Source organism: Tenrec ecaudatus, chromosome 18 (genome assembly GCF_050624435.1).
Source record: "Tenrec ecaudatus isolate mTenEca1 chromosome 18, mTenEca1.hap1, whole genome shotgun sequence".
NCBI classification, from domain to species: domain Eukaryota; kingdom Metazoa; phylum Chordata; class Mammalia; order Afrosoricida; family Tenrecidae; genus Tenrec; species Tenrec ecaudatus.
In genome coordinates, this window is record NC_134547.1 from 6,032,446 (window position 1) to 6,051,122 (window position 18,677).

The following is an 18,677-nucleotide window of genomic DNA, read 5'->3' on the forward strand; positions in this document are numbered from 1 at the left end:
AGAGAGGAAATAGAAATAAGAAAGACAGATAGGCAAAGGCAGAGAAACCAAGCTGAGAGAGAATGGTCACCTCGTGGTGACCCTACAAGACAGGGGAGACAGTCTCCAAAGGGTCCCCAAGGCTGTAAATCTGTAAGGGAGTGGACAACTTCCTTTTGCTCCCGCAGAGCAGCTAGGTTTGGACTATTGAACTTTGGGTTATCAGCGGAGCGCTACAACCCCTATCCCATCAGGGCTCCTTAAAGAGAGAGAAGGAAGGAAGGGGGGCATAGACAGAGATAACCAGGGTCTCAGGGAGTGGAAGGGAAGGAGGCAGATGGAGAGAGAACAGAGACCCTACTAAGTTATAGGAAGAGGGACAGAATGATCTCCATCTGCCTGGTGGTGCATGGGGTTAGGTATTGAACTTAAATGAAAGGTCAACAGTTGGAACACACAAGTTACCCCATGGGAGGAAGGTTAGCCTGTCTGTGTCCCTAAAGATTTGCCATCTCAGGGGCAGTTGTACTTTTTCATTCAATAAGGTCACTATGAATGGCCATTGACTTAACAGCAGTGGATATAGTTTGTTTTGTTTTGTTTTATCCAGCTCTGTAATTTTTTTAGTAAGCTTTCATTGTGATAGAATGTGTGTAACAAAACACTTGCCATTTCAATCAGTTTTACATTGATGTGTAAGCAGAGGTGTTGAGACACTCAGACAGAAGTGTTAAGAGGCACTCTACTCAAGTACTCCCTCAATGCAAGAACACGTTGTTCTCTTAAACTGGCATTCCATGATGCTTACCTTCCAACTCGATTGCTGAAAACAAATGGGTGCATAAGCAAATGTGGTGAAGAAAGCTGATGGTGCCCGGCTATCAAAAGATATAGCATGGGGGGTCTTAAAGGCTTGAAGATAAACAAGCGGCCATCTAGCTGAGAAGCAACAAAGCCCACGTGGAAGCACACCAGCCTGCATGATCACGAATTGTTGAAGGGATCAGGCATCAAAGAAAAAAAATCATATCATTGTGAATGAGGGGGAGGGCAGAGTGGGGACCCAAAGCCCATCTGTACACAACCGGACATTCCCTTACAGAAGGGTCTTCTGGAGGAGATGAGCCAGTCAGGGTGCAGTGTAGCAACAATGAAACATACAGCGTTCCTCTAGTTCTTTAATGCTCCCCCCGCCCCCCACTATCATGATCCCAATTCTACCTTACAAATCTGGCTAGACCAGAGAATGTACAGATAGGAACTGGAAACACAGGGAATCCAGGACACATGAACCCCTCAGGACCAGTGGTGAGAGTGGTGATACTGGGAGGGTGGCGGGAAGGTGGGGTAGAAAGGGGGAACTTATTACAAGGATCTACATATAACCTCCTCTCTGGGGGACGGACAACAGAAACATGAGTGAAGGGAGACATTGGACAGTGTAAGACATGACAAAATAATGATAATTTATAAATTATCAAGGGTTCATGAGGGAGGAAGGTGGGGATGAAGGGGGAAAACGAGGATCTGATACCAAGGGCTCAAGTAGAAAGCAAATGTTTTTGAGAATGATGATGGTAACAAATGTACAAATGTGCTTGACACATGGATGGATAAGAGTTGTATGAGTGCTCAATAAAATGATTTTTTTTTCAAAGAGGCACTCAGAGATAGAAAGAGGGGTGAAAAAAATCAGGGAGAGACAGATATGGAAGAGAGTCCGGGATACCAAGAGCCAGAACTCAGGGATAAGCAGACACAGACCCATGCGTTGCATTAGCTATATGACTAGATGGTTATTAACTATATAACAATGTATGTACCTAATGTCTAGGCATCGGCTGCATTAACTATGGTCATGGTGTTCTTTAAGCTTTGCCACCATCTAATTCTAAACTTTGTTTTAACCAATTATAGCAGAAAGTCAGCACCCATTAGCTAATAACTCCCCAACTCCTTCTCCCACTTGCCCCTGGCAACCACGCCACTCTGCTGTCTATGCCTTGGCCAGTTTTCGATGTTTCCTAAAAGCGAGATTCTATGCTATTCGTTCTTTCTTGTCGGACTTACTGGACTGTAACCGAGATGGCCTTCAAGTGGGAAACATGCCAACGTGTGCATGCCGGTCAGCAGGCACCACGACTGGGTCACTGAAGTTAGGGGTTGTATAGTCAATTGCAACTCGTTGTGACCTGATGTGACAAAGCAGAAAGGCCCCCTTAGGAAGGATGGACTTTGCTTTGTTTTTTTTGTTTTTTTTTGGTGGGGGGGGGCTGGGTTGTGTCTTATTTGTTTGTTTGCTTTTAACCATGGAAATAATGACATTTATCACGGGGTCTTCTGGTCTCTGAATGACATTTATCCAGGGGTCTTCTGGTCTCTGAAGGGACTGGGGGCTGGAACCTCAGTTGTTGTTAGGTGCCTGTGGGAAACAGACAAGTTATTCCCCAGGCTGTCCCCCCATTATATATGCCAAATCTAAGGCACCAACTATACACTTGGAGGTCAACTACTTAAAGGTGATCTACCTGAAGGTTGTCAACCACCTAGCAGTGGTTCTCAACCTTCCTAATGCTGTGACCCGTTAATACAGTTGTGGTGACACTCCCCCCCCCAAGCATAAAATTATTTTCATTGTTACTTTATAACTGTAATTTTGCTACTGGTATGAAGCAGGCATACCCCTGTGAAAGGGTCATTCCACCCCAAAGGGGTCTCGACCCACAGGTTGAGAACTGCTGATCTAAGGCAGTCAGACCCTATAGTCTGTCCTACCCTAAGTAAGGCCCACTCCCTTCTGATAAGGATGATGGATTGTCCCCCTGAAGGAGAGCCCAAACACACCCAAGGACAAGCCAACTCAGGGACGACCAGGGTTAGGCTGCCATCTTGACTCGAGAGCACGCCTATCTTGTTACATTTATGCCTTCCTGTCACATGTGTGTCCCAAGTGCTTCCCCTTCCGATTGCGTGCACACCCCTAGCTCATCTCCCTCCTGTTATGCATATTCACATTGTACAAGCCCTTCCTGTTATGCATGTGGTTACCTGTAATTAGTGGCCTGGCACACCCCCTGAGTGTATATAAGCCCTGGTTGGAAATGTATTCTCTCTCTGTGCAAACCTGGCTCCTGAAGTCATGGCGGTCCCGGAGGTGAGCAACCGCATGCTTTATCTTGTCTGATGTCTCTTTAATTTTACCCCTCAGTGACACAACTGCCCCTTGGACCCATTGGATTGTGGAGGTTGGTACCCCACAGGTGCCATCGAATCAATTCGACTGGTAGCAACCCGATGTACAACCGAATGTACCAGGAAACACGCCGGGTCCTGCACCATCTTGGAAAGGTTGTCAGGTTTGAGCTCATGGTTGCAGCCACTGTGTTGGTCCATCCTGTCGAGCGTCTGCCTCTGTTTCACTGTGCTTCCATTTGACCAAGTATGATGTTCTTTCCCATCTGGCCTCTGGTGGCGACAATGGCCAAGTATGGAGATCAGACAGAGTCTCTCCACGCAGGCCTCTAAGAAGCATCCTGGTTGTACTTCCAAGAGTTGCTTGTTTTTGGCAGTCCGTCGTGCTTTCAATAGTGCTCGCCAGCATCAGAATCCAAATGCATCGGTTCTTCTTCACTGGGACCTCTAGTTTTCCCTATTTCTGAGAGAGGCCACGCCCACCCCTACCGGGACTCAGTTTCCCTCATAGTTCCAGGCAGCTGAGCAACAACCCTGAGTCTCCCGGGGGACCAGCGCGGTGTCCTGACCACCACCGGGCCCCACCTCAGACGCTGGCACCTGCCAGGCTCGCTGGCGCGCACATGCACCCGGTGCAGGCTGGCAGACGCTCACTAGCAGCTCCATTTCCAGACGCCTTGCCTCCCGAGCCGGCTCGCGCACAGCCGCAGCCACACCCACATACACACATACACCCGCGTGTGCATTTTATTCCGACCGTCAGCGCTGAGACAGGTCCCTGGGGGACCCAACCCAGAGACTGAGGATGGGAGGGGGTTGGCTGCAGGGTGCTCAGGGGCTAGTGGGGGGTGGGGTGGGGAGCAGCGGCAATGTGGGGCAGGTAAGAAAGAGGGAAGTGGGGAAGGGGAGGGAAGAAGAGAGACAGATTAGGGTGGGGGAGGGGAGAGGGAGAGAGAGAGGGAGAGAGAGAGAGAGAGAGAGAGAGAGAGAGAGAGAGAGAGAGAGAGAGAGAGAGAGAGAGAACGCTGGAGGGAAGGGAGAGAGAGAAGGAGGAGAGAAGAGAGAGAAGAGGGAGGGAGGGAGAGAGACAGACAGAGAGGAGGGTGGGAGAGGGAGGAGAAGAGAGGAGAAGAGGTGAGAGAAAGGGGAGAGAGGAGGAAGGAGATGGAGTGGGGGAGCCGGAGGGGGAGATGGAGAGAGTAGTGCCTGCGAAGTGACGGAAGGAGATGGGAAGGGAGAGGTGGGAGAGATGTCAGGCGAGAGGGAGGAAAGCGAGAGAGATAAGGACGGAGTTTGGGAGGCTGGTGGAAGGCGGAGAGAGCGATAAGAAGAAGGGAGCTGGAGAGAGACTAGGGGACGGTGAGAGAATTTGGGTAGGTGAGGAGAAAGGGAGACGGGGGGGGGGGGTAAAGAGGGATGAGTCAAGAGAGAGGGAAGGGAGCGATAGGAGAGGACAGAGGTGGGGAGAGAGTGGGGAAGGCAGGAGGGGGGGGGCGGGGGCAGGGAGGAGGTGGGGAGAGAGGTCCAAGGGTGAAGAGCAGGTGGGAGACCCAGAGACGTGCAGAAAAGTGGAGAGAGGAGGAGGGTCGGAGGAGAAACCACTGAGGTCGAGCGGCTTCGGACGGAGAAAGAGAAGGGATGGGACAGACGCAGGGTACCTGGAGGAAAGGAGGAGGGAGACGTCAGGGGGCGGGAAGGAGGGGGCAGAAACACGCCAGGTAGGTCAAGGAGCGAGAGACGCCGAGGACGATGGAAAGGTGGAACAAAAAAAAGTGGAACGAGGGGTGTGCTAGGGTGACGAGAGAAGCACCCCGCCAACATCCACAGAGCGGTGACCTGGGAGGGAAGGGGGGAATTGGGGCGAAGGGGAGCGCAGGGAGAGGGGAGGGGCAGTGGCGGGAAGCGGGTGGAGCTACCCTGGTGGCTGTGACCTCAGAACCCCCTGGCCCAGATCAGTCCTGACGTCAGCCCTCCGCCCGCCCCCGCCCGCGCGGGCCTTCAAATGACGCCCCCCAAGTAGATCTCGCACCACAGAGTGACTCCGGTTCGGAGAGAGCGCCAGAAGCCAAACGGGAGAGCGCTGCGTCCCGGGGAGCGTCTGCGATGAGACAGGTGTGTATCAGGTGTGTGTGTATCAGGTGTGTGTGTGTACAGCCTACTGTGTGACCACGTGCACTCGAGGGCCTGCGTGCCTGTGACTGCCCCATGTGCGCTACTTCATGGGTGTTCGGAGCCCTGGTAGTGCAGTGGGTAAGCACTGGTGGCTGCCCAGAGGGTGGGGATGGGGGGTGGAAAGACTTGTGGCCACCTGCGCCCCAGGGTCGGTCTGAGTCAGGGTCTTCAGGATGTGACCTTGGCCATCAGTGTGGGAAGGTACCCGGGAGCCTCAGTGTGTGCTTGCCTCATCTGGGGGTGGTGGGAGGGGGGAGCACATACCCAGGAGAGGTGAACTGCCCTTGCTGGTGCACCTAGTTATCAGGCTGTACATTTGAGTGTGTCTGTATGCTGGGGGGTGGAATGGGGTGGGGGGCAGAGACTGAGTGCTGTATCTGCCGGTGACACATGTGAATGGCTTTTGTATTTTATTTGCATTTTACTTGTCCCATACCATGCCCCTTCAGACTCCCAGAGACAGAACTGCCCCACCTCCCACCCCTGTGGGTTTCTGAGACTGTCCCTCTTTATTGGAGTAGAAAGGCCCGTCTTCCCTATGAGTTGGCATCAACTCCATGGGAGTGAGAATTTTATGCCTCTTAAGGGGAGAAAGATGAGGCTTTCCACTCCGAGGAGAGTTACAATCTCAACAACGGGCTGTTCAAACCCACCAGACTCTCCATAGGAGAAAGAGGAGACTTTTTACTCCCATAAAGAGGTACAGTCTCTGAAACCCACAGAGGCAGCTTTACTCTGTCCTACAGGGTTTTGATGAGTAGGAATTGACCGGATGCCAGTTGGTTTTTAATCTTTACAGAGACAGACTGATAACATCTTTTATCCATAGAGTGGTGGGTGGGCTGAAACTACCAACCTCTCAGTTAGCAGGCGGACGCTTAATCCACTGTACCGCCAGGACTCCTTGAATTGAAAGATTTCAATTGTGTGTGTGTTTCTGGTTCAAAGTCTTTGAAATCCAATGTCCAATTACTGTGCATATCAATCCAGATGTTATATGTAGATATTCAGATACTATATTTTAATTGCATATCCTCAATCTGTATTTTGATATTGGAAGGCTCCAGGGTAGTTTGAATAGTTTGCACTTGGCTGATAATCTAGGGTAGGCAACTTGACCCCATTATGGACTTATCACTATGTGCTCTCTCTGTGTTAGGTACTCACAGTGTGTAAAGGTTTTTTTGGTAACCTATCATGGAGTTGACCCATTATAGACCAGCTGCATGTCAGACGAGGAGCCCTGGTGGCCTAGTGGTTATGCATGGGGCTGCTAACCACAAGGTCAGCAGTTCCAAACCACCAGTGGATCCATGGAAGGAGGGCAGGGCTTTCTACTCCATCAAGGGTTGCAGTCTCAGAAACCCACAGGGGCAGTTCTAACCTGTCCTATAGGGTCACTGGGGCGCAAACATCTACAGCTTGGGAAACCCTTGGGGGCAGTTCTAGGAGTCAGAGTTGAAACCAAGACAGCCGTTGGCCACAATTGTTCTCATGAATAAAAATAACGTCCTAGTACCCAGAGAGTCCTCTGTACCCAAATGGGGGGATGATTTGAACTGGTTTGAGGGAAGAAAATAACCAGGAAGGCTTCCTGGAGGAGGACGCTTCCTCATTCTTTCTTCCTTTCTCTGTTCTCAGCAGTCTGGGCCCAAGCCCACCCCTGCAGCGCGTAGCTGCTCAGGCCTGGCCCGGCGGGTGCTGACCATCACCTTCGCCCTACTCATCCTGGGCCTCATGACCTGGGCCTATGCCGCTGGCGTGCCGCTGGCCTCTGATCGCCACGGCCTCTTGGCCTTCGGCCTCTACGGAGCCTTCCTCTCAGCGCACCTGGTGGCGCAGAGCCTCTTCGCCTACCTGGAGCACCGGCGGGTGGCAGTGGCGGCGCGGCGCGTGGCGAAGCGGGGGCCCCTGGACGCGGCCGGGGCTCGCAGCGTGGCGCTGACCATCTCGGCGTACCAGGAGGACCCCGCCTACTTGCGCCAGTGCCTGGTGTCCGCGCGCGCCCTGCAGTACCCGCGCGCGCGTCTGCGCGTGCTTATGGTGGTGGACGGCAACCGCCCCGAGGACCTCTACATGGTGGACATGTTCCGCGAGGTCTTCGCAGACGAGGACCCTGCCACCTACGTGTGGGACGGCAACTACCACCAACCCTGGGAGCCGGCGGCGGCGGGGGTGCCGGGCGCCTACCGCGAAGTGGAGGCTGAGGACCCTGGGCGTCTGGCGGTGGAGGCGCTGGTGAGGACTCACCGGTGTGTGTGCGTGGCCCAGCGCTGGGGCGGCAAGCGCGAAGTCATGTACACAGCCTTCAAGGCTCTAGGCGACTCGGTGGACTACGTGCAGGTGAGTGGAGGGGGCCCCTGGCGCACACCTGACCCTATCCTTCTATATCCAGCTTCTATGTTAAAATTCACCCACGACCTCCTCCTGGTTCTCATCCATTCTTCCTCAGATGCTGAGATTATTCCATCCATCCATTCATTCATCCATACATCCATTTCGCTAGTCATCTGGCTGCTCATCCATGTCCACCCATCCATTCATCCATCCATCTATTCAAGATAGAGATGCAACTGACCATTCAATGTAGAGATTCTTTCCTTCACTTATTCATTTATCCATTCACCCACCTATCCATCCATCCTTCCATCTGATATAGAGATTTATGCATCTGCTTATGCAAGCACTCATTCACTAGAGATTCTGGCTTCTGTCATTCACTCATTCTATCCAATGTAGAGATTATTTTCATCCACCCATCCATCCATCCATCCATCCATCCATCCATCCATCCATCCATCCATCCATCCACTCAACCATCCACTCAACCATCCACTCAAAATAGAGCTTCATTTATTCAATCATCCCCTCAATATAGAGATTCTTCTTTCTCTTACAAGGAAGTGGTTACACGTCGGGCTGTGATCCACATGACCAGCAGTTGGGAACCATCAGCAGCTCCTCTGGGGAAGGACTGAGCTTTCTGCTCCCATAAACAATTACAGTCTGGGAAACTCACAGAGGGTGACCATGAATCAGCATTGGCTAGATAGCAATAAATCTGGTTTTGATTTCCCTTACTATTCATGCATCATCCATCCATATATCCACTGTCTATCCACCCATCTATCTACATGATCAACATGGAAAAATTCCATTCAGCCCTCCACTCATCCTTTCACTCCCTCCATCTATCTACTCACCAACCCATCCATCCATCATCCATTCAACAGTTATTCATTCTCTTATTCGACCAGCCATTCAGTGTAGAGATTTTTTCCTTCACTCATTCATTTATCCATTCACACACCCATCCATCCATCCATCCATCCATCCATCCATCAAATCTACATTCAAGCATATACTTAATCCAATCATGCATTCATTGTGTATTCTTTCTATCATTCATTCATCTAACCAATGCAGTTTTTTTCATCAATCAGTCATCTATCAACTCTGATCTATCCATTCAATATAGAGACTCATTGGTTCATTTATTAATTCACACATTATTCAATGTAGAGATTCTATCTCCCCTCATTTGTCTATCCAAATAATATAGAGATCATTTATTTGTCCACACAGCCCTGTAATGTAGGGATCTATGTATTTGTTCCTCCTTCTATTCTTTCCTTTCTTCATTTAATGTGGAGCTTTTGCTCATGCATTTATCCATCTAATTAGATACTTCATCCATAGAGGCACTTAATACTTTATTCATCCACTGATTTGAGAGGTTAATTCACCGAAGCAATATATTTGTTCTCCCTGGCTGGGTAACAAATGATCATAAATCTGGCAGCATGAGGCAACACATATTTACTACCTCCTGGGGGTTAGGAGTTTGGACACAGCTTAGCAGTTCTCTGTTCAGTTTAGGTGTTTGCTAGAGCTGGTCCAGGGAGCCTCTTCCAAGTGTGTGTGTTGTTGGCAGAACTCGTTTCTTGTACAGCCAAAGGGACTTGTGGTAACTTGTTTATTTTTTAAATGATTTATTTGTTTTTTAATTTTAATTTGTTTGTTAATACTTAACAATTTCACCCACATACAGTCCAGATAGCATACATTCAATCGTTCAATCACATCCCTAAGAGTGGTGCAACCATCACCACCATCAATTCAGGGGCATTAATTCCAGGGCATTTCTTCTTCCGGGTACGCATCATTGCTAGCTTCCCATTTCCTGCCAGCCTCTCCTGTCATGTCCCTTTGAATCTATTGATCCTGTTATCTCTGTGAGTTTACCTAATCTGGGTTCTACATACAGAAAATTATACAAACAAATAACCCAACAACAATGACACAATTAAATTTAAAAGGTAGCTTGCTTCTCCAAGGCTAGAGAGAGTGCCTAACTTCTAAACTCTATCTTTTTAAAAAAAGGTTTTATTGATATGTTATTCACACATTGAACAATTAAATGATTTCAATATCGTCAAAATAATTATGCAGATCAATTTCATATCACATTCTTCATTCTTGGGCTCATTAATATTAGCTCCCCTTCAACCCTCCTTCCCCTCAACCTCCCGTGCCATAACCCTAAAAAATTTGATGTAGTTGCTGTCACTATAGATTTACCTATCCTGGATCTCATATAAAAAAATCATACCTCTCTCCCCAAAATAACACATACACCCACAAAAAAAACTCCACACCTCCTAAAAAAGAACCACACACAGAAAAGCCTCAATTCAAAAGAGAGCAGAAAATAAATTTTAAAAAGTAGAATGAATGTAAAAGGAGTCAAAAGGGAAAACAAATGATAAGGTGTTAAATTTTAAGCTAACTTACATCTGCCTAAATCCATTTTCAAATTCACTCTGTCTGAGAGCAAGACTATTCACATCCCGAGTCGGTGGTCAGAGAGGATTGATTGGAGACTTAATCCACAAGGGAAGGCTACAAACAGATTTGGGACTTTTATCGTCATCCATCTACTTTTAAAGAGCTCAGGGCTACTCAAGATGAACTGTTCTTATTTGTTGAAAATGAACCATTCGGGACGTTAATGACATCTGCAAGATCACTCCATCTTTTCCATGGACAGCAACATCATCATGGGATTCTATGCTGTCACTTTTGCCATGCTCTCGTGGTTAGAAGCCAGTTGCTTCTCTCACTCGCACCCCAGGGGGGCTATTACACAGGGTGGCTGTCAGTCTTGGGGACATATGGAGCAGTTCTACTCTGCCCTATAGGGTCACAGTGAGTTGAAATCGACTCAGTGGCAGTGGTGTTGCTTGTTTGTCATTGTTCTGTTGATTTAGGACTGGGGGATCATGTCCTGATGTGATTACTCATGCAAACTTAATGCCATCCTGTCAGTGCTGACTCACAATGACCCTATAGGAACAGAGGGGAACTGCCCAGTGGGTTTCCGAGACTGTAACTCTTTATGGGCGTAGGAAGTCCCATCTCTCTCCCGTGGAGTGGCTGGTCATTTGGGGCTGCTGCCCTTGCCGTTGGCAGCCCAACTTGTAACCACTATGCCACTGTCTCAGCTGCTCCTCATCTCTGGTGCCCTCCCTGCAAACACTAGCCCCACACAATGGAGAGTGGTCTGATCCTGGTCCCTTTGGTTCTACAGGTTTGTGACTCAGACACAAGGCTGGACCCTATGGCACTACTGGAGCTGGTGCACGTGCTGGATGAAGACCCCCGGGTGGGGGCTGTAGGAGGCGATGTGCGGATTCTGAACCCCCTGGACTCCTGGGTCAGCTTCCTAAGCAGCTTGCGGTACTGGGTGGCCTTCAACGTGGAGCGGGCTTGTCAGAGCTACTTCCACTGTGTGTCCTGCATCAGTGGCCCCCTTGGTGAGCAGGGCCAGGTCTTGGGAGGCCCAGAATGGAGTGGAGAGTGAGAAGGGGAGCCGGGGTGTGGTTGAAATTGGGGGAAAGGTGGGGCTGAGGCAGGACCCGGGATGAGAATAAGATGAGGAGATGGAGGTGTATTTGGTTGTGGTTGTGGTTTAGGGATGGGATTGGAGAGAATATGTCAATGGGGGTTGGGGTTGGGATTGGAAAAGGGTTTTGAGAAAGGGCTGCAATAGGATCGAGGTCCACGTCAGCGTCGGCTGGGGGATGGAGATGGAGTTATAGATGAGGACAGGTTGGGGATGGGGCTGAGAATGGATATGAGGCTGGGGAAAGAGTGAGGGGGGATCTGCAGTCAAAGTGGCTGTGGAGTGAAGGACTGTGTTGGGAACAGTTTGAAACAGGATTGGTGGAAAATGGAGATGTGGGGTTGGAAATGACCTTGGGGCTGGGGTTGGTAATAGACCTGGCAGGGGGTTGAGATGGGAAGGGACGGAACTGGAACCAAAGAAGGGGTTGGGGACAGGATTGGAAATGATGCTGGTGACCGACAGCAAGCGCTGATGCTCCTGCACTCCCTCTACCACGCAGGTCTGTACAGGAACAACCTCCTGCAGCAGTTCCTTGAGGCCTGGTACAACCAGAAGTTCTTGGGCACACATTGTACCTTTGGAGATGACCGGCACCTGACCAACCGCATGCTCAGCATGGGCTACGCCACCAAGTAAGCCAAAGGGCCCCAGTGTTCAGGTGTGTCCTGGGGCCACGATCCCTAGGAGCGTGTATGCAGGTTGAGACTACTTCAAACCCAAAGGAACTGACTCCTGTGTCATGAGGCTCTGCCAAAGGAGACATGAGGGGAGAGCGGAAGGTCCCATAAGGCATTGAGGTGGCATTTGCATTGAACCAATGGGCCAAACAAGCACAAGAGCTCTGATGGCTTACTGGTTATGCATTGAACCGCGATCTGCAAGGGCAGCAGTTCGAAACCACCAGCAGCTCCACCGGGAAAAGACAAGGCTTTCTATTCCCATAAAGAGTTAGTCTTGGGGAGGGAGGGGGAAAAAATCCCAAGGGCTCAAGTAGAAAGAAAATGTTTTGAGACTGATGATGGCAACACATGTACAAATATGCTTGACACAATGGATGGATGGATCATGATAAGAGTTGAATGAGCCCCTAGTAAAATGATTTTTTTTTTAAAGTTACAGTCTCAGAAACTCATGAGATAGTTCAACTCTGTCCTATAGGGGGCACTATGGAAAGTTGAGTTGGACCCATTGACTCAATGGCAGTGAGTTTGGTGTTTTACTTTTTGTTTTTAATGGGTCAAATAATAGACAGGTCTATAGAACAATGAACCAGAGGAGACCAAAAGGACAGCATTTACCCAGGGAGAAAGCCCAGAAGGCACAAAAGGCTAGGGAATCAGGGTGGATAGAGGTGAGTGCTGCTGTATCGTGGGGAAATGTAATCAATGTCATCAATCAAAATGGGCCTGAATTGTTGACTAGAACCCCATTTTCTCTAAACCTTCACCTAAATCACAAGAAACTTTAAAAGAAAGGGGGATGGGGAGGGGGCAGATTCTGGCCTAGAGTGACTTGACTGGAAGTCTGCGGCATTGATTAGTAATGTCTGCCATGGCCACAGGCAAGGAGTTTCATGGTTCCCTTGTGAAGCTCTACCACATGGATGAGGCTACGCAGGAACCGTGTCAATCTTGTTCCTCATCGCGGGGCTGCCAATAAGAGTCATCGCAATGGTATTTGTAATAGATTAGTGGTAATATTAGTAAGAGTGCTAGAGACAGTAATATTAGTAATTGCAATAGTAATAGTATTAGTCATAGCAAAAATAGTAGGTAATATTCACTTGCGCACATATTAAATACTAATCCTAAAAGAAAGAAACAAGAAAAAGAAACCACAGAATGAACTGTTGCCATCAAGTTGATTCTGACTCATGGTCGACCTCATGTGTTATAGAGTAGAACTAGCACACAGGGTTTTCTTGGCTGTAATCTTTACTGAAAGTGACCTCCAGAACTTTCTTCCATGATGCCAAGGACCTAACCTGGTCTTGGATGCTTTGGCATGGTATCTTCCCAGTAAGGGGCAGTGGTGGATCAGTGGTAGAATTCCCAACTTCAATGTAGGAGCCCCTGTGGTTCTGTCCGGTAAGCATTGTCCTGCTGTCAGGTGGATTGTTCAAACCCACCAGTAGCTTCTTTGGAGAAAGTCGAGGCTCTCTGCTCCCGTACAGATGTATAGTTGAGTTGGAATGTACTCCGTAGCAGAGGGCTATGTAGGAGACGTGGATTTGTTCATTCCCCAGGCAACATGCTTCCTGTGCAGCCTCTACCCATCAGTCAGGGGATGTTTGATGCTGACCTGGTTTCACCGGTGCTTCCCCACTCGACAGGCTTAGAGATCTACTCTTGAAAACAGCCAGTGAAACCTCATGGGTCGCAACAGTCTGATCTACTCCACAGAACTGCCCCATGGGTGTCTGAGACTGTAGTCTTCAGCATAGTGCATTATGCTTGGGTTGCTAACCACAAGGTCAGTAGGTTGAAACCACCAGCCTCTCCTGGGGAGAAAGAAGAGACTGCTCCCATAAAGAACGTCAGTCTCAGAAACCCACAAGGGCAGTTCTACCCTGTCCTATAGGGTGGCTATGAGTTGAAATTGACTTGATGGCAGTGTGTTGTATCTTGGGGATCTCTAGGGGAGCAGACTGCCATATCTTCCCCCCCACCATGCTTTGCCAGCAGGTTAGAACAATGCACATTGATAGTGGGGTCCTTCACCACTGAGCCGCCAGGGCTTCTCCCAGAAACTATTATTGACCTCACTTTACATCTGAGAAAAAGCAAGGAAGAAATGAGCCCAGACCCAGATGGCCATTTTTTGGCTCTTGGAATCTTCTCCCCTGAAATCAAGACCCTGGTCTTCTAGTTGATTCTGACTCTTCGCGACCCTATAAAACAGAGACATTAGATGAGAGAATAGAACTGCGCCCCCCTTAATTCCCCTCCATCGTGTTTCCAAGACCCTTCCAATCTTTACCGAAGCAGAGGTCACCACCATCCTCCTGAGGAGCAGCTGCTGTGTTCGAACTGCTTGGCTAGCAGCCCCGAATGCCTAATGCAGTGCACCACCAGGGCGCTGTGACCGACAAAACAAATGTCTTGCCATCGGGTTGATTCCAACTCCTAGCGGTGGTTTCAAACTCCTGAATTTGTGGTTAGCAGCCCAGTGCAGAACTCACGCCACTGGGGGCGCTGTGCGGCGCCCACCCAGCCCGTCTGTAAGGCGGTAATTCCCATCGGGAACAGGCTTCAAGCCTTCAGACTATGAACGGGGAAAAGACGGTGCCGTCTAGGTCCCTAAAGAGACTCCAAAACTTGGCTCTGTCCTGGAGGGTCACTGGGAGCTGGTATCGACTTGATGGCAGTGAGGGAGACGCTGAGTATATAAAACTGCTGGTGGTAGCCACCACTCGGGGTAGTGCTGTTACAGCACCCCTCCTCCCCCGCGATGGTCCAGGGACAGAGTCCCACTGCCCACCAGAGTTCCCCAGGCTGTAATCCCCGGGAAGCCCCCTGACGCATCTTTCTCCCTCCAGTCCAGTCGGTTGGTGCGCTTGACCCCCTGACACCTTGGTTTGTGGGTTAGCAGCTGGGCACTGAGACTCTGGGGAACTGCCATCGATCAGCGACCCCATAGGACAGAGCAGAACTACCCCCGTGGGTTACAAGATTGTAACGCTTAAAAAAATAATTTTATTGGGGGCTCTTACAACATCCCAGACACCAGTTGTATCGAGCATATTCGTACATAGGTTGCCATCATCATTTCCAAAACATTTTCTACTTGAGCCCTTGCTATCAGCTCCTCTTTCGGCCCCCTCTTTATAGGAGTGGATAGCGCTTTCTCCCACTGAGCAAGCAATCAGGTGGTGTTGAACATCCAACCTTAGGGCTAGGCAGCCCAACTCGTAACCACAACGCCACCAGGGTGCCTGGGAGACATGACCAACCCCACTCTACACAGGAGAAAACTGAGATTCAGAGAGGTTAAGAAACTAGCCCTAGCCCATAGTAGCCATTTCTGGTGCCAGAATCCTTTTTTTTTTTTTAAATGACAAAACATCCTAACCCACTGCCTGGGAGTCTTTGCCGAGTCATGGAGCCCCTGTAGAAGAGAGAGCGATCCCGTATTATGTCCCAGGCGCTCCTCTAGCTTCACCCAAGCAGATCGCCTCCTCTTTCTTCCGGGCAACAGCTGGTGGGCTCGAAAGGCCCACCTTGCAGTGAAGCAGCCCCAAGGTTGCGGCCCCAGCACCCAGCTCTCCCCTCCGCCGGGCATGGCCCAGCTGAAGATGCCTTCTCCTCTCCTCCCGTCTTCCCACCCCGCTGCAGGTACACCTCGCGGTCCCGCTGCTACTCGGAGACGCCCTCCTCCTTCCTGCGCTGGCTCAGCCAGCAGACGCGCTGGTCCAAGTCCTACTTCCGAGAGTGGCTGTACAACGCGCTGTGGTGGCACCGGCACCACGCCTGGATGACCTACGAGGCCGTGGTCTCGGGCCTCTTCCCCTTCTTCGTGGCGGCCACGGTGCTGCGGCTCTTCTACGCGGGGCGCCCCTGGGCGCTGCTGTGGGTGCTGCTGTGCGTGCAGGGCGTGGCGCTGGCCAAGGCGGCCTTCGCGGCCTGGCTGCGGGGCTGCGGGCGCATGGTGCTGCTCTCGCTCTACGCGCCCCTCTACATGGGCGGCCTCCTGCCCGCCAAGTTCCTGGCGCTCGCCACCATGAACCAGAGCGGCTGGGGCACGTCGGGCCGCCGCCAGCTGGCCGCCAACTACGTGCCGGTGCTGCCGCTGGCCCTGTGGGCGCTGCTGCTGCTCGGAGGCCTGGTGCGCAGCGTGGTCCAGGAGGCCACCTCCGACTGGAGCGGGCCCTCCCGCGCCGCCGAGGCCCGCCACCTGGCCGCGGGCGCCGGCGCCTACCTGGGCTACTGGCTGGTCATGCTGACGCTGTACTGGGTGGGCGTGCGGAGGCTCTGCCGGCGGCGCTCCGGGGGCTACCGGGTCCAGGTGTAAATGGGGGCGGGGCTGGAGAAGACCTTAGGGATGGGGGTTGGGGGAAGATGCCGGACTTTCCCCAGCTTGGTGAAATGCCGGAGGGGGATCCTTGGTGGCACCAAGGTGGCGCCGTGGCGATGGACTCTACTAAAGATGCCAACAGCCTGCGCAGGCCGTGGCAACTCGTGGCGCAGGACAGAGCAGCACCGCCCCCGCCCTCCACCCCCACAGGGCTTCTAAGCTTGTAAGTCTTTAAGAAAGTGGGTCCCCACGTCTTCCTTCCGCCGCTGCTAATGGGTTCCAAGCGACAGTCTCTCAGGTAGCAGTCTAGCTCTTACCCAGTGTGCCCCTGGGCTCCTTGCGTAAAGATTCCAGCCTAGGAAAATGCGAGGGGAGGGGGCAACCCAAACCTCCCCACCCTGGACAGTTGGGGTCCGGGCCACTGGGTCCCTGGGAATGGGTATTTATTGATCAGGGCGTGGGGTCTTCAGGGGCAGGAAGAAAGGGGATTCCTGCATGCTATTCTGCCCCACCCCCAGCCCACGTTCCTCTTGTGCTTATTTAATCTCCATTTGTACTGTGTGATCGGGATATAATAAAAACTGTTATTTATTTTCTTCTGAGACTTTTCTGTTCCTGTAAATGATTTTTTTTTTTTGAGAACGGAGGCGGTTGAGTATAGTACCGTTGTTAAGAGTTTCTCAAGAGAAACTGATTTTTAAAAATCACACACGCACACACCAAACTCCAAATTCCTTCCGTCGATATCATTCCAACTCATGTACAATTCACGGCTATCGAGTCGACCCGGACACATGGAGACCCCGTTAGGACAGGGTGGAACTACTCCTGTGGGGTTCCAAGACTGTCACTCTTGACAGCAGAAAAGATTCATGTTTCTCCTTAAGAGCCGCTGGTGGTTTCAAACTGCCGACCTTGTGGCTAGCAGCCCAGTCTGTCACTACAACGCCATCCAGGGACAGAGAACAACTGCACCCGCCCGCACCTAGGGTGAGTTTCTGAGACTAAATCTTTGTGGGAGTAGAAAGCTTCACCTTTCTGCCAGGGAGCAGCTGGTGGGTTCAAGAAGCTGACCTCGAAGTTAGCAGCCCAGTCTGTAACCTGCGATGCCCCAAGTTGATGTGTTGCAGCCCTTTGACTGTGGCTTCAGATGAGACCCAGAACGGCTGGCCTTCACCTGCTCCGTTTCCACCTTTGTCTCCAGGCTGCACCCATCTGGGTATCAGTGGTCCCTGCTTCCACCCTAGACACCTCCCACAGGCTACCATCCACACTGCTGATGCCAAAGGGGTCTTGGAGAATGTCCACCGAAACCCACCCACTCCCCTCCCACAGAGGAAATCAATATACCTTCTGGCGCATGTTCAGATTGAATTGTGCCAGATGTACACACGCGTGCGCGCGCGCACACACACACACACACACACACACACACACACACACAAAGTGAGTCTTAAAAGACCTTTCACTTGAGCCCACACAGGAAGTCTTACCCTAGACCAGTTATTCTCAACCTTCCTCATGCTGAGACCCTTTAATACAGTTCCTCATGTTGTGGTAACCCTCAACCATATCATTATTTTCGTTGCTACTTCAATACTGTAACTTTGCTACTGTTAGGAATCGTCATGTAGTTAACTGATATGCAGATATATTTTCATTGTTACAAACTGAACATAATTAAAGCATTGTGGTGAATCACAAACACAATGTCATTATATATTGTGAAATACTTCTTTCTAATGACAAATCAATGAAATTTTGTCTTGAAGCATAGTGTAACAGTCTTCACACGGTCCTATGTGGGCATATCTGCATGTGGGCGGACCCGCCTGGAGACGGATAGAGGAGTGGTGTCTCGGTTCCTAAAACAATCGGGAATATGTGTTTTTCGATGGTCTTAGGCAACCCCTGCGAAAGGGTTGTTCGACTCCCAAAGGGGTTGCGACCCACAAGTTGAGAACCGCTGCCCTAGCGCCAGAAGCCTGAATTCACTCCGGGGGTTGCAACCAGGTCAGCAACCACCGCCAGGGCTGTTTGTGTGTTGCATAGCAACCAAACCTGTTGCCAGTGGGGTTTGTGACGTGTACCAACAGTAGCCCAGGTGCTGTCATGGGCTATGCATTGGGCTGTTTAAACCACAAGGTCGGCGGTTCAAAACCATCAGTTGCTCCATGAGAGACAGATGAAAGGCTTCCTGCTTTATAAATATTTACAGCCTCGGAAAACCCACGGGGCAAATTTTACTCTGCCCCACGGGGACGCTAGGAATGGATAACACACAGCGGTGCACCTGCCTGGATTGCGTGTCGCTCTCCAGCGTCCTGCCGCAGTCCGGCCTCTGGAGCGGTCCGGGGACCTCTCTTGGACGGTGAGCGCATGCGCGCAGTACAGGCTCGCGGGCGCCATCTCT

General features: G+C 50.8%; 1 protein-coding gene across 2 annotated transcripts; it reads left to right on the forward strand.

The window, feature by feature from the left end:
* The first annotated feature begins 5,069 nt into the window (after positions 1–5,069).
* HAS1 (hyaluronan synthase 1) lies at positions 5,070–16,866 on the forward strand. 2 transcript variants are annotated; one of them, XM_075537521.1, is made up of 5 exons: positions 5,070–5,283; positions 6,985–7,686; positions 10,934–11,159; positions 11,751–11,883; positions 15,586–16,866. In XM_075537521.1, exons 1-5 carry the CDS (start codon positions 5,275–5,277, stop codon positions 16,259–16,261), a joined length of 1,746 nt encoding a protein of 581 aa, XP_075393636.1. In that variant the 5' UTR covers positions 5,070–5,274; the 3' UTR covers positions 16,262–16,866. The 2 variants fall into 2 exon arrangements, with proteins under 2 accessions (XP_075393636.1, XP_075393637.1); XM_075537522.1 differs by having other exon boundaries at positions 6,988–7,686.
* Positions 16,867–18,677: the final 1,811 nt, after the last annotated feature.